The sequence below is a fragment of the Cricetulus griseus genome, chromosome 4 (genome assembly GCF_003668045.3).
Source record: "Cricetulus griseus strain 17A/GY chromosome 4, alternate assembly CriGri-PICRH-1.0, whole genome shotgun sequence".
In the NCBI taxonomy this organism is placed as follows: Eukaryota; Metazoa; Chordata; class Mammalia; order Rodentia; family Cricetidae; genus Cricetulus; species Cricetulus griseus.
Genome location: NC_048597.1, coordinates 157,116,592 through 157,131,733, shown reverse-complemented (window position 1 = coordinate 157,131,733; position 15,142 = coordinate 157,116,592). Strand labels below are relative to the sequence as shown.

The window sequence follows — 15,142 nt, the reverse complement described above, 5'->3', positions numbered from 1 at the left end:
GGTCACATCAGATCCCAGGGCCAGGCTGGCGTGAACAGTCCAGTTCTATAGATGGGAAACCTGAGTCTCCGGAAATCACATGACTTCTAAACGTTACACAGCCACTAAAGGGCGGGGCTTGGAGTCGGATGTGACTCTAGTCTCCTGGTTGTTCTGGGCACTGTGCCGAGGCACTGGGCATCCCTGGCCTGACATGAAAGAGGAGACAAGGTCACAGTTGTCCTTGGCCCTCTGGAGAGAGATGAAGGAGCAAGGTGCTCTTGGGACCCCTGGCATGAGACTTGCTGTTGTCTGAGGGCAGTTCCCTCCAGTTCTCAAAGTCTGTCTTTCAGGAAGAGGGTACAGCTAAATCAGTGGCCTCTAACCCCTGCCTACATGAACACACACACACACACACACACATACACACACACACACACACACACGGGGGGGGGGAGGAGAGAGAGAGAGAGAAAGAGAGAAAGAGAGAGAGAGCCCTAGGACTGCCTTGTATTGTTTTCATCTTCTACAAGTTTAGATGGCAGCCTCCCATGGGGCTTGGGCTGGCATTTGCTCCAGGGGATGTTCTGTGGTTCTGATCAGCAATTTTATAGACACTCTTCACGATAGTTTGCCAAAAGGCCTAATACAGTGCCTGGCACATGCTGGCTATTCAATTCCTCAATTAAAGCACACGGTTCACAAGACCAGGCAGGGTTGAGCTTGCCTTGTCCCTCAGCTAACTCCCTTTCTGTTTGGTGGCACTCTATGGCTTTGTCACAGAGGAGGAAACTGAGGCACAGAGGTATGGAAGGATTTCCCTAGTGTCCAGCTGATGGCTGGGCACTGACTGCTTCACCCTGTTTTCCCACCTCACCCCGTTTTTGCCTCTGCAGGATCTGAGAGTAAGGAAGCTCCGAGTCTAGATGACAGCCAGGTTTCTACATCTGCTCAGATCGGGTGGTGACATCAGGACTCTATGCAAACGGTGGCATCAGGGTGTTGCCTCATTTGGTGAAAGGTGGAGTGGGCATGCCCCTCCAGGTGGCCCGAAGGTTAACTGTCATGTACACCCTCCCTGAAGGGTGGTCGTCGGGGGAGGAGGGCAGAGTGTATCTCCCCAACTCTGCTTGTTCTCTGTGGAGGTTTGGTCACCAAGGAGGACTCTGCTGTCCCTGCTCTGGCTCAATATGGCTGTGGTCCTCAGTGAAGCTCAGAACAGAGAAGCTGGTTGTGTGGCGTCCCCTAGTGTCTTACGGAAGGATGACAGGGCTGTGGGAAGCGCTCAAATCTGCTCTCTACCACCTCAAAGTTGTCTCTCACAGGTAAGATTGCAACCTCCCCTTCCAAACTTGTGCCCATGTTGGCCCCTGAGACTCCAGTCTGGGCCTCTTATTCTCCAATATGTGGGCCAAGCTCTGGGGAGACGCTTCCTGTCATAGTTTACTTGCTGTTGTTGTGACATTCTAATTAAAGGCAACTGGCGTGAGAAAAAAAAAAGGGAGGGGTTATTTGGCTTACACTTCCAAGTCACAGTCCATCTTTGAAAGAAGTCCAGGCAGGCACTCAAGCAGAGCAGGAACCTGTAGGTAGGAGCTGATGCAGAGACCATGGAGGAGCGCTGCTTACTGGCTTGCTCCCCATAGCTTGCTCAGTCAGCTTTCTTCCTTAAGAAACCCAGGACCACTAGCCCAGTGAATTGGGCCCTCCCATATCAACCATTAATCAAGAAAATGTCCCACAGAGTGCCTACAGGCCGGTCTGATGAAAGCATTTCCTCAATTGAGGTTCTCTCTTCCCAGAACCCTCTAACTTGTGCCTAAGTTGACAAAAAATTAACCAACACATTCCCTGAGGCACATGGTATTTCTAGCATTGTTAGGATCACAGCTTGGGACCTGGCAGTCCTAACACACTGGGCCACCCACCCTCAATAGGTCAACTAACAAGTCACAGAGAAAGTGACTACATTGAGAGGAGGAACAGAGGGTCCAGGGGGCCTCCAGGTCCACCTTGGAGGTCCTGCCGTGGTGTTTATTTTTAAATAGACAGCAAGAGGAATTCATAGCTGGGCAGTCTAGGTTGTTAGGAATAATGCAGTGGGCAACCTTGGCGGGTTCCATGGCAGGTGAGGGTAACCAAGGCAGGGGACAAACATGCCAGGCAGACAGAGCTTAAGTGAGCAGTTTTATTAGAACGGGAAAGGGAGAGAGAGAAGAGGTAAAGAGACAGAGACAGAGAGGAAAGAAGAGAAGAGGGAGACAGAAAAAGTCCTGTCTGCCCCAGGAGAACAGCAGGAAAGAGAATCGGAAAGAGAGGGTAAGCAGATGGGGTCTGTCTTTTAAAGGGGTCCTTTGCACCTGTGCAGACTACACAACCATGGAACCCTGGGCTGACCAGGGTATTGCCTGAGTGCATTCTGCCAGGTGACAGGGGCAGGCCAGCATAATGCCTGAATCCTTATACAGGTCAGGGTGTGGTCTAGCCTGACCTATCACTGTCTCAAGTTCCTCTGGCAAGGTGTTCTGACGAGTCCTCAGAACTGTGTGAGATCTCTTCCCAAGAGACAACTCCCCTCTGGCTGGCACCACGGTCTCAGTCTTTTTCTTCTCCCAGCATGTGATGCCAGGGAAATTCCAGTTCTTCAGTGAGACCATTGTAGGGATCACAGCCTATGAATGGAGGCACCGAATGTCTTCACAGCTGCCCAGACTCTTGCATTAGTCCAGGCCACCCTCTACCTAGGCTCTCTCTGCTGATGGGTTTCTCTGCCTCTCCCCAGATCCAACATGACTAGAATCATACCCACCCCCTTTCCTCACATAAAAGGGAATATACACTCCAGAGACATTTTCCACATCCTCTCTGTTCTCAGGACAATAGGACCACAGACCATCTGCCCCCCTCATCAAGGGAAGAAACTAAGATCCCCCAGGTGAGGGCACAGAGGGTCCGGGGAGGGGGTTGGGTGTTCCAGTCTATCCCTGGCATATGGTTATCTTGAAGGTGGGCTCATGGGGCGCTACCTCATTGCCTTCCTTGGATATGGTGCCCTGAGAAGGAGGGGCCAGATAAACTTTCCCAAAATCATTGATGGGAAGGTTCCAGGAAAGTTAGTGGCCTTGAGTGTTAGCTTAGACACAATGACCATCACATAATCACTGACCCAGGGTTCCAGAGAGTTTTGCTGGTTCCCAGGACTCAGAAGATGAAATGAAGGTGGTCACTGGGCTAGATCTCAAAGGTCCCCCACTTCAGTGAGCCTATATACCACCGTCTCTACCCAAGACCCTACACTGAACAACCCTCCTCACCCCTGTACACTGAGGGAGTGGGTGGTGTCACTCCTCATTTATTCCTCTTCCTCTAAGGAGCCATCGAGGTTACTCAATAAACATTTACTGAATAGATCTTCTGCTGGATAGGCACTAGGGAGCATGGATGAACTCACAAGTTTTTATTCCACCCCTGGAGTAGCTAATTGTCTGGGGCCCAGAAAGAAGGAATGTTCAGACCCAAGAAGATATGTCATTAGGGTCCCAGGAAGAGTTCCAAAACAGCTGAGGCCTATTCTGCACCCCCCTATACCTGCTTGTGTCTCCTGGTGACTGTCTGAGGGCTTGAGGTTTCTCCTAAATAACTTTATTAACTTCATGGTGAATGTTTGGTTTGCAGAAGGGAGATCTGAAATGTTACTCATTGCAGAGCAAGGACACCGAGTTCCAGGCAGTCGGTGTAAATGCATTCTCAGTTACTGATTGACAGGCCTTTCTGGGGGGACAAACAGAGAGAGAATTCACCATGCTCCTTCCTAGCTCCTTCCTCTGCTTCTCCAGGTGTCTTTGTGCCTGCTTTCTAGCCGGTGTGTACACGTGGCTGTGTACATCTAGCTGCGCATTAAGAACAACTAACGACCCTGTGTTCGGAAGAGAATTCCCTTCAACTCCAACTTTCCCTTCAAAGTCACCACTCCTTGACTTTTAGACTGAAACTTAGAACTTCTGCCTCCTCTTTTGTTTTGACAGTCAGGGACACAGTAGGCTCAGGGACAAGGCTCCTAGGAAAGCCAGTTTCAGTTTCCAGAGTGTGGTCTGCGACCTGCAGAGCTTCAACAGCCTGAGTCACCAGCTGCTGCCTTCGCTGGGAACTTCCCACCCTCCTCTGTCACCTACCACCTGGCTCACACAGGCATTCCTCCAAGTAACACCAAAAGGCTCTTCCAGGAAGCAGCAGCAAGAAGTTCTCAAAACAGGGAAGGAAGTTTAGAGACGTAAAGATGGCAACAGCACTATGGAATTATAGGAGGGTCACACTGGGCAGCCCAACAGGCTTGGAGAAACACACTTGCCAAATGGGACCTGAAGAGTGGCCCTGGCCCCTGGGCCTCCCAGATGTGAGGCCCATGACAACTGGGCACCCCCACCATAACCTGTGTCCTATTGCTATCTCTCTTGTCCCACCAGTGTCTGGCTGAAACACTGGGTACTAAGGTTCCAAATTCTAAGTAGGATTTTTTTTTTCCAGCCCCTTGGCTATTCAACTGCAACAACACAAAGCATTCCCAGTCCAGGATTCCTTGTGTATCCTGAGACTGGGAGGGGACCTGAGTCTCCAGAATCTAAGGCTAGGACAGTTCTCACTTGCAGCCCATGTTTCAGTGCCACTCTCCTACCACACCTGACTGTGGATGCTATGTCCCCTACCCTGATGCCCAAGCTGATCCATCTTGCAGATTGGAACAGCAGAGCCGAGCCGCCATGACATTCACCAAGTGGGGCGTCTGTCAAGCCAATGATGAACAGTCTCATGGTGAAGGTTGGGGTACCATCACCTCAACTGCAGTTCAGAGCTTGACCACCTGGGGTGCACCTCTGGGGGGAGGGGATTCATCGCCCCAGCAGTGGCACTCCATCCCCGAGCAAGGTATTGGGGGAGAGGGGACTCGGTCCTTTCTCTGCCCTAGGACCCATCTGTCCAAGGAGGCCCTCGTTTTGCTGTGTGGGTAGGATCAGCAGCAGAGCTACTCAAAGCAAATCTTTTGGGTCTCCCTCTTCCTTACTGAACCGGGAGAACCCAGAACTGCTGGGGTGAGGCGGGGGGTGATCCCGCAATCTGACGAGCTTTTAGAAAAACTGGAGGCCTGTACAAGGAGTCCTCACACTCCAAATGGCCCAGCCCAGTCCGGCTTCTGATAGGGAAGCCAAATCCAAACAGGTCAGGGCCCCTTTCCCAATGGTCTCATTGCCCTTACCCTGGGTGTCCCATTCTTGGGTGTTAATGAGTTTGGAAGGGGGCATCTGGAGATGGGAATAGGATCATGATGACAACTCAAGCTGTGCGGTCTGAGGCTTCGTGAAAAGGAGTCCGGAGCTTTCCCGGGAAATCAGGAATAGGCCAGCGATTCAGCATTTGCAATTTTAGGTGACTCTGAGAAGGTCGTGTGCTCCCTCTGGTGGTAGGAAGAGGAATTGCACGCTAAGGCAGCTGGGTCTCCGTGAGGCCAGGGTCACTTTGAAGACTTGGTTTGTATTCTGTAATTTAGCACAGCTCTGCTGTGTGGAAAACCTCAGAGTGAAGGGTAAGTTCAGTCACTCTCAGTGTGTGAACTTCACGGAGAGTGAAGGGGGATGTCCTGGCCCAGGGGAAGGTCATAGAATCAGAATGTCCCTGGAGCAGTGTTCCTCAAGCCTGGTCTGGCTCACTGAGCCTCAGCCTGGGTAATGCTGGCAGAGGGCATGGGGAAAGGAGGACAGGCTCACCAGCTAATCGCATGCTTGTGCCCATCAGTCCCTGCTCAAGGATGACATACGGTTAGGCCCAGGTTTGGCAAAGGCCCCAAGGTCCACCTCCTGTGTGCCAGTCTGGCCACTTAGAGAACAGAGCAGGAGACATGGTGCAGGCTGAGGGAGAAGTGACTCATTCAAGACCATTTAAGTGATGGGCCGATGGATAGAACATTCTGGAAATGTGACTCCTTTCCAGGCTTCCCACTTCTCTCTCGTGAACCACAGACCTTGAATACCTCTTCCTATCTGCCTTGACCCTGCATCCAGAAACCTTGAAGAGGTTGGTTCCTCCCCCACCCTAACCCTGGCCAGATCTCCAGCTCTGCTTATTCTTTCCACCCTCTAGAGGGAGCTCAAGCATAGCAGAACCAAGTTCTACTTAAGGGCGTGAGGTCACATTTTGTCAGTGGTGTGATACTGAGTCTAGTAACCAGACTTTACCTAGTTGGCTACTGCTCTCAGCTGGCATCTCCTCCCCAGGCTTCCCTATGTCTTAGCTTTCAGGACAAAAGGCAAGCAGGGTGTTACCCTGTCTAGACAAGTGACTGCCTTTCTTGGGGGGTGGGGTGGGGGAGGGGCTCAGTGTCCCCTTCCATACAATGGAAATGTTCTCAAAGGACTATCTGCAGTTACCTGTGGGTGGGTGGGCCTCAGAGCCTAGGGGCAGTGGATTAGGACAGAAGGCTTAAGTACCAAGTGAAATGGCCTGTCCACCCTGACTGTACAGTCCACCCAAACAGTCTTTCAAAAGCCATCACCCAGGGTTCTGCTCTGATACCCTGAGATGCAGATAAGGAAGCCAGATGGTGCCTGTATCCTGCCAGCCCTCCAGTCTCCTTGGAGAGCTCATGGGAATGGTGGGAGAGGGAGTTGGACCCCTTTGTAGGTCTCTGCCACAGATGGACAAGGCCAAAGGAAGCAAGTAACAGTGAACTCACTTACTGTTCACTTCTGGCCCAGGGATGAAGCAAGCCAACACCCAATTCTCTGGGTAAGAGTGGGTCCAGCTGGAGTCCCTTGGACCCCACCCACCCTAGGAAGGGTGATTGACGGATTGCGGGAAGTATGAACTGAAGCCCAGCACTGGGCTTTCAGACTCACCCACCTTGGACATCAGTGCACCTTGGGAAAACCCATGAATGTGGCCACAGACAGCGACCTCTTGGGTGGCCAAGAGCACCCGACAAGCAAGTTCCCCATGGGAGTACCCAGGCTTCAACAGCCTCCAGCAGGGCCCCACAGACCCAGTCACCTTCAACTTGACACCTTCAGACTTCTGCATAGCTCCTGAAGTCAGGCAGAGGTCTCTGTCCCCAACGATTCAGGGGTGAATGATGAAGGGCCCATAGATGATCATACCAAGCCTGTTTTCATTGGCAGGTACTTGCTAGAGTGATTCATTGAAAACCAGTGAGATGAGGCTGCATGCACATGTACCCCAACTTGGAGCAGGAAGTGGGATGTTAGAAGAGTTGGGGAGGGGAGGAAGGAAGTTAAGGATCAAGAGGCATGAGTGGATGACCATGAGGGGGTCATAGTGAGCCCGACGCGTCCTTCATCATGAATACAGACTGTGATATCACAGACAGTGGAGCACAGCTGGGGACGATGGATAGATATCCTTGGTGCCTGCGCACTGGTGGGCACTGGCAGCTCTGGAAAGACAAAGGCAGTGTTTAAGCTGGGAGGGAGGCCTCTGGGGCTGGCAGTTTTGTCCCTGTTCCTCTAATTATTCCTAGGGATCCCTCTGCAATGTCCCTACTCCTCGAATCCTACTTCCAACACTTGGTCCTCAATTTAAAACATTATTGGGGGCAGCCCACCCGACCCCCAAAATTTCTCTCTGCTTGTTGTCTCTTGTTCACATGCGTTCTCTACCCATGCCCCTTGAAGGAAACATACCTATTGTCACAGCTCATCTTCATTGACCTGCCTGAGATGGGGAAGAATGAAGAAAGATAGGATGAAGGCAGAGGAAGGAGAAACCTGGGGCCCCCTGATTGTGGATCCCCTCCTCCTCATTGGGGAAAACTTCCCGCCCCCCCTCTCGTCCTACCCACCCTGTCAGTTCCCCGACAGCACTCACCTGTGCCTCTTACTGCCCCCGCAGCGGAATCTTTTGCCTGGAAAAGAGATGGTAAAGTTTGTTGCCATTTTCCAAGGAGACCCTGGAAGACCCAGTTCTGCCAGGCTTCCCCCCCCCCCACTTCTCCAGCATCATCACTGTGTGGGGCTTGGCGTCTATGTTGAACTGTTTCTCTGTTTATATAGGGCTGGACCACCAAGACATTAGTCAATCAACAACCATTCACTTTGCAAGATCTGTGATGGACTATGCACATGTTGAAAGTGGCAGCTGGGACCAGAGTTCACGATACCACCAGCGCCGTATTGGGGACAACAGGGTAGCTTCTCAGTGCACTCTTGGAGGAGGACAGGCCAAATCCAAAGTTCAAATCCCTGCCTCACTCATAACTTCCAATTCCCGCCCCCGAAGCCCCCTCCCAGACAGAACCGGAAGCCCAGCTTTCAGGTGGAGTGGGAGGAGCCAGACTGGCCAGACTGTGGGGAATTCCAGAACACAGAAGCCTGTCCGCTTCTCCCAGGGTCTCCCTAATTGTGATTCTGGTATTTTTCTTTTGGTGGCAACAAACATTGATTAAGCACTTGCTGTTGTGCCTGTCAAGGATGGAAGATATATAAGGACGTTTTCTCCCCTAGATCCCTCCATGGTTACCCCAGACCCCTCCTAATGTATCTGCTTCACTCTTAAGCTGTCTTAGGATCCTAGCTCCAATCTTATAAGACTAATGGGATTGTGTCCATTTAACAGAGAGAAAAATGGAGGCCAGTGTTAGGATCAGTCAGTGGTGGGCTCCAGTGCCTGGATCCCAGCCTTGTTGGTTTCCAACAATATGGGGAAGGGTGGATCAGTCAGTGGTGGGCTCCAGTGCCTGGATCCCAACCTTGTTGGTTTCCAACAATATGGGGAAGGGTGGATGTCAGACATACCTGGGGAGGGGAGCTGCTGCAAGCCTCTCAAACGCTGACGGTGAGGGCAGGGGTACTGTCCCTCAGTGTGCTGAGACTACCTAATGGCTAGGGTGGCTAGGGTGTGGCCACCTCAGAAGGTATCCAGATGGTGTTAGGATAGGAGGTGCCTACCCCTTTGGCCTCCTCTACCCCACAGTTGCCCAGCCAGACTCCCTCTTAGTTTCCCCCTCCCAAGGCCACTAGGGGGCACCCTGAAGGAAACGGGGTGGGGGAGGAGGGGACTGCTGTCCCCTGCATACCCTTCCTAAATTCCTCCTCCGACTGGAGTGTGGCTTGGGAACTGGTGAGTGTCCTTATTGTATGACTTTGGGAAATGCCCCACCAGTCTCTACTTACTGAGGAGGATGAGGAGCCCCACGACGAAGGCCAGGCCTGCGAAGATCAGGCCCCCTTTGCGGACGGTCTCATAATCTTGGAAGACAGGAGACATGCGTGGTGGTGTAAGCAAGGCCCTTTGCAGACTTCCCAAATCCACCCACCAGCAGCCCCATACCTGGAGCGCAGATAGCAGAACCAGGCTGGGAGCCCGAAGATGGGGTAGGAAGGGGAGGACTGTCTTACCATAGTGGAATGGATCCTCTGGCCCCTTGGCGCTGCCACCTGCGGAGAGAGCCAGGGGTGGGATGAGCAAGACAGTCACAACCCAGAGCAGTGGGAACTCTGGACTTCTCAGGATCCCCAAGGGTCCAGATAGACATGGGGTAGCTGGGTAAGAGTGGCCAGGACATCACACGGACACCCTAGGATCAGACGCAGGGCCCTAAAGTGGAGGTCTGTGCTGGTTGCAGGGAACCCTCCACAGTCCCAGGAGGGTGTGGTCCTCCCCAGCTCCCTGTTCTGTATCACTAGGACAGGCCAAAGAACAGTGTTCCCAGGAGGCCCCTTAGTGACCTCTATTGATAATTCCACTTTCTCAAGGAAGAACAGTATCTGTGAACTAAATGAATGGGCGAAACAGAGCCTCTATGTTCAGGGAACAGGAGAAAGAAACCATGGGTCCCCCGGAGTCTTTTAAAGACACTGGAAATTGAAGGCAGAATCGGGACTTGACTCATCTTAGATTTCTGTTCTCCTATGTTATCGTCCTCAGGGCAAGCTTAGCAAGAGTGAGGAATATGCACTCGGTCCTGCATGCCCAAACGAATGGAACATCAGCTCAGACCACACGGGGGACACTGCTGTTATTCCCCCTCTATTCCACAAGAGACTGAAGCACAGAGAGGTTTAACTGAGCCACATAGCAAGTAAGGGGCAGAGCTGGTATTTGAACCCCGGGCAAAGGGTCACCATGAGTCTAAGTCCCTCTCAAGTGACAGGTAGGAAGACATGTCCACAAGGTGCATGGCCCTCACCTTGCCTGTGGCTCCCTTCATCCTGGTAAAAGCACATATTCCACTTTCCAGCTTCCTGAGCTCAGAGCACTTACCCTTGGGTACCTGGTGGTGCTCTGGCTAGCAAAGCTGCGACCACCCCTCCCCACCCCCTCCATGTCAACTCTACTCTTTGTTGCCCTGCTAGAGACCCTCTTGGCACTAGGGGACTGAGGCCCTTTCTAAAGGAATGAACAAGTTAGCAATTCCCAGGCAACTTTGAACTGTGACCCTGAGATGGTCAACTACAGGGCCTGGTGGGTCCAGCTGTTTCCAGTGGCTGGAGATGGTCAGTGCCTCCCAGACCTCTGGTATGGGTTGTTCAGGAAGGCCAGAATCTAGGGAGAAGCCACAGGGACCTAGGCTCTGCTTCCATGTAGAAAGTGTCCCCAGTTTCAGTCATAGTCAAGGTCACAGTGGGAGCTGGTGTCAGCCTTGGGCAGATCCAAGCTAGGATCCTCCTTTCCTTTCTGAACAATTTGATGTGCCCCTCCCCAGCCAGAGCTCCGGGCCAGAACCCTCAAGATCTGTGAGTCAGCAGGGGCCCTATTGGGCTCCAGTCCTCAGTCTATGGATCCCAAAGCTCGGGGCTTTTCTTGTAACGCTAAGCCAGTTAGGGAAGGCTGGCCCGAAGGGCTGCTCTTCCCACTCCTAACCCTGGAAGACCCTGCCCACTTTGTGATCTTAGTTCTCCCTCCATCCAACACAAGAAAGTCACACTGGGCAGGGTGCGGGAGGCTGAGGCAGGAGGATTGCAGGGAATTTTAGGTTATTCTGGACTATACAATGAGTTCCAGGCCAACCTGGGCTACAGAACAAGATTCTGTCTCAAAACAAAGTCACACACGAACATGTACACACGAACACTTCACACACACACACACACACACACACTTCTGATGCTCTGATTTCTGCTATTCTGTTTCTTTTCCATGGGGGTAGAGGAATCAGGCCCTTCCCATTGCTAATTTTCTTAGAGAGCCACTGGCCGGAAACCTGGAGGCAAGGGAGCAAGAGAGGGAAAGGGGGTTCAGCTGCCCACCAAAGGCAGTCCTTGAAGGAAAGGGGGTTCCAAGGCAGTCCCAGAGGGAAAGGGGGTTCAGCTGCCCACCAAAGGCAGTCCTGCCAGCCTCACCAGGTGCTGCACTCACCATCATCAGCCGAGAGCCCTGTCATTTCCCCAGCCACCACAGCTTCTCCACAGTCTTCCTGCCGCCTCTACTTCGGGGACAGTGTCTGCCGTGGGGGTGGCCAGGACAGAGGTGGGGGGCATTAAATATTAACAGTGTCAGGTAATATTTACCCTGGTCACAAGAAAAGCTGAGTGTACTCAGAGGGGCTCCTGCTGAGCCAAGCAAGAAGGCGGTGTTGGGGTAGCCAGAGGCAAGGAGGGGCTGGCTTCAGTCTCCAGCCCCTCCCAAAGGAAATTTCCAGAGAGCAGGGCCCGGATGGGCAGCAACAGTATTCTTCCATCAGCAGGGGAAGACGCAGCTGAGCTGAGGAAGTGGAAGTTTCAAATGCACTCACTGTGGATGGCACACAGGGATGGGGGTGGGGAGCTCTGTCAGGTCAGGGATCTCTGAGTCCCTCAGCCCTCAGAGCGTCCTGCCAGCCCCTGTGGCTAGCACCGTGATGGCTAATTCTCATGGGGCACTCATGTTTCCCTGAGGGGTTCCTGCGGAGCCTGCCCTGCCTCCCCTCTCACCAAAGTCCTCACAGCCTTGGGTCCATGGCAGGATGGGCCTCCATGGCACTGCTGTCTCGGACAACCAGTCCTGACTTATTTATCCGGATCCTAAGGGCACATTTAGCCACTCACACCTCAGTCTGAAGTGCTCTGTCATCCCTGACTAATGTCTTACCCTAATGCCTAGCACTCCCTCGTGTGGCTGTCCACCATGCACTTAAGACACTTTCAGGAAGGGGCCCAGCCTTCTTCTTATGGCTTATGAAGCATTTTCTAGCTGGCTTCTCCCTTTTGGGTTATCTCCCTACTTGACATGAGCTATCTGAAGCACAGAGAAGTTAGAGGCCTTACCGAAGAGAATAGCTAGTGAGAGTTGAGGGGATTGATGGCTACTCAATTCAGATTCAGGGTACAGATGCTTTGCTCATACTTACCAGGCTGCCCGCCCCCCTCGCTTCACTGTGACTGTCCCCTTGGGAACTATGGTATGGGTTTTCCTCGAGTACTATACAGTCTTCTATGGGTTCTAGACAGTAGAATTGGCCTCCAACAGGCTAATGTCCATCACTAGAAGACGATATATAGATAGGTACACAGATAGTATACACAGACATAGCTGATGCATACATACATACATACATACATACATACATACATACATACATACATACTCATGCGTGCATACAGGCTACATAGGTGATAGATGGATAGATAGATAGATCATAGATTGATGGAGAGATGATAGCCAGGTGGATAAAAGATGGACAGATGGATAGATAGACAGACAGACAGACAGATAGACAGATGAATGGATGATATCTACTCCCCTGGTGCAATTCAGTACTTCTGGAGGGAAGGGCTCCCCACCTCTGAGTCCCCCGTCAATCAATGCCAAGGCACGGATAGTTGTGTTCATACCCTGGCTCCACCCCTTGCTGGTCATTTGATCTTTGCCAATTTGTTTACCTCCCTGTGCCTCTGTCTCTTTGTCTATACAGTGGGCAGGGTCACTCAGGGAAGTTTGTGGGGACTGAGACAGGCATATCAGACTATAGCCTCTTTAATGGTACCAGCAGAAAGCCAACCACTCTCTGCTAAGTAGGTGAGAGAACAGAGACGGTGCCCTGACTGTGCAGCTTTGGAGTACTCATGCAGCTCTCCTAAGCGTTCAGAGCCCAGTGAACACATTCATAAAAAGAGACAGTAGCCCTGCCCTGTGAGAGGCTGGACTCACATGCTAGGCTCTCATCACTCACAGTCCCCATTTAAACCTCTGGTAGCTCCATTTGACAGAGGAAAAAACTAAGGCTGAACATTGGCTTCTCCCAACCATACCTAGTGCCATAGTCCTCCAGAGACCAGAAAAAAAACTGAGATCATGGAAAGCTGAAGCCTGAAACATAGAAAGGAAAGAGCCAGGATGGAAATGCCCAGGTAAAAGATGGCTGTGGATCTGGGGCTATTCTTCAGACAATTTAGCAGCATCTCACTCCTCGCATTACCTTGGTAACTATCTTTGTAAATCCCTATGAGTTCTCTCTAGCGTAAGAGATGAATGATAGGTAGCAAGTTAGAAAGATACATGACAGAAAGAAAGAGAGAGAGAGAGAGAGAGAGAGAGAGAAAGAAAAGAAAGAAAGGAAGGAAGGAAGGATGGATGGATGGACGGACCAGTGGGCAGGCAGGGATGCAGGGGTGTAGACAGGTAGGCAAAGCCATGGGAAAGCAGGTTGACAACTACTTTTCTGTTCCAGACACTGGGAAAGTAACCCCTTCTATTGCCACATGATTCAGTAGGGAAGGACAGGACTAGCATTATCCCGTTTTACTGAGATGTAGACATAACTGGCCAGGGAGCAGACAGCTAGAAAATACAGGGACTAAGATGTGACTCAGTAGTCTGAAGTCAGATGGGTGGACACACAGCTGGATGAGGAGACTGATGAAGAACCAATTTCCCCAGCCTCCAGCTCAGAGATGCCCTGTACACCATAGCAGGCCCAGGACTAGTATTGAGGTCCTTATTTAGGACAGCCTGTCTTTCATTTCTGCTTCTCCCACAATTGTAAGCAGCTAGTAGGTGCGTTTGAAAGTGATTGGTGGTCCCCTAAATCCAAGTTGAAGAGGGCAGAGGTGGGGGACAGGCTTGGGGGACTCACCCAGGTACCATCTGTCCATGGCAGAAGCTGCTGGAGATGTCTCGGGTACACAGGAGTCAGGGAATGCCTGCCCTTGCCTGGGGCCTGAATGGGAAGAGTGACACTCCCTCCCTTCACGCTAGATGGGCTGAGCTGGGACAGGAAGAATGAGGCAGGAGGAGGGGCTGGTGGAGGAACTGTTACCTGCACCTGCCTGCCTGGGCTGGTTGGAGCAAGGGACCACATGAAGCTAGGGAAAAGGTCTCCGGCCTCCACTGGTCTGAGTGTCCCAAAGGAAGGGGACACTCAGAGCAACAAAGTAAACTGCAGCACCCTCTCCCTCCTTTACAGGGACCTCGCTGCTACAGCCAGTGATCTGCATTGTGTTCTCTAAGAGGGTCTCTAGAAGGGCAACTGGCCAGGACACAAGCTGGCCAGACCAGAGCATCATCTATCTGCCCCCTCCCCCACCCTGCCTCTTTGGGTTTCGAGCCAGCACTGAAGGAGACTCTCAGAGGCATGTGTGGGTCCTCAGCCTTCACTCAGTACATTTTCATCCTCCCATCCACTGGGCCCCACCCTGATGTCTCTTGCCCCTGGGCCCCTTCTGAAACCCCGAGCCCCCGGAGACCATGCAGGAAGCTGTTCCAGGTGCAGTGGGGACTTTGTGCAGGAAGCTGCTCCAGAGATGGGCAGTGACTAGAACCACAGCTGGTTTGAGGCACTCCCATGGTGGCCTGTCCTTCCATGCCACCTACAGCTCTTCACTTAGCCTTGGGGACATGTCCCAGTTGTGATGTCACACCTGCCTGGATGCACCTATGGGGTCTCAGCAAGAGTTCCGGTACATAATGAAGTCCTCTGAGGAGGGCAGGGGAGCAGCTGGAAGACAGAGTGTCTTCTAGTCCCCAGGGCTGGGATGGCGACAAGAGCCAGAAAAGGAATGACAGGACAGCTACTCAGTGGCCCCCAGTGTCTTTGTGCCCTGGCCACTGTGACAGGCCCAGAGCAAGGCCACTACAAGAAGTCTTAATTGGCTAACTAAGATTGAACCACAGGGTCTTCTCCAGGTTCCCAAGATCATCCTAATTGGCCATTCCACAGGTACCAACAGTGCTGGGTCTGGTC

The 15,142-nt window shown here is 52.2% G+C and overlaps 1 protein-coding gene across 1 annotated transcript; it reads right to left on the bottom strand.

Annotated features, from left to right (window-relative positions):
• Window positions 1–7,133: 7,133 nt before the first annotated feature.
• On the bottom strand, window positions 7,134–11,663 carry Fxyd2 (FXYD domain containing ion transport regulator 2). Its single transcript, XM_027412016.2, has 6 exons — window positions 11,341–11,663; window positions 9,381–9,419; window positions 9,156–9,230; window positions 7,852–7,888; window positions 7,668–7,698; window positions 7,134–7,420 (listed from the first exon to the last, which is right to left on the bottom strand). The coding sequence occupies exons 1-5, from the start codon at window positions 11,363–11,365 to the stop codon at window positions 7,674–7,676; spliced, it is 201 nt and encodes a 66-aa protein (XP_027267817.1). The 5' UTR covers window positions 11,366–11,663; the 3' UTR covers window positions 7,134–7,420; window positions 7,668–7,673.
• Window positions 11,664–15,142: the final 3,479 nt, after the last annotated feature.

What these genes read in the sequence shown, in the direction of transcription:
- Fxyd2 (XM_027412016.2), bottom strand. Translation starts at nt 11,365, where the DNA reads ATGACAGGGCTCTCGGCTGATGATG. An exon ending in AGAGGATCCATTCCACTATG is followed by an intron (nt 9,231 to 9,380) that starts GTAAGACAGTCC and finishes CTGTCTTCCAAG; the next exon opens with ATTATGAGACCGTCCGCAAA. An exon ending in GGGGGCAGTAAGAGGCACAG is followed by an intron (nt 7,699 to 7,851) that starts GTGAGTGCTGTC and finishes TCCCCATCTCAG; the next exon opens with GCAGGTCAATGAAGATGAGC.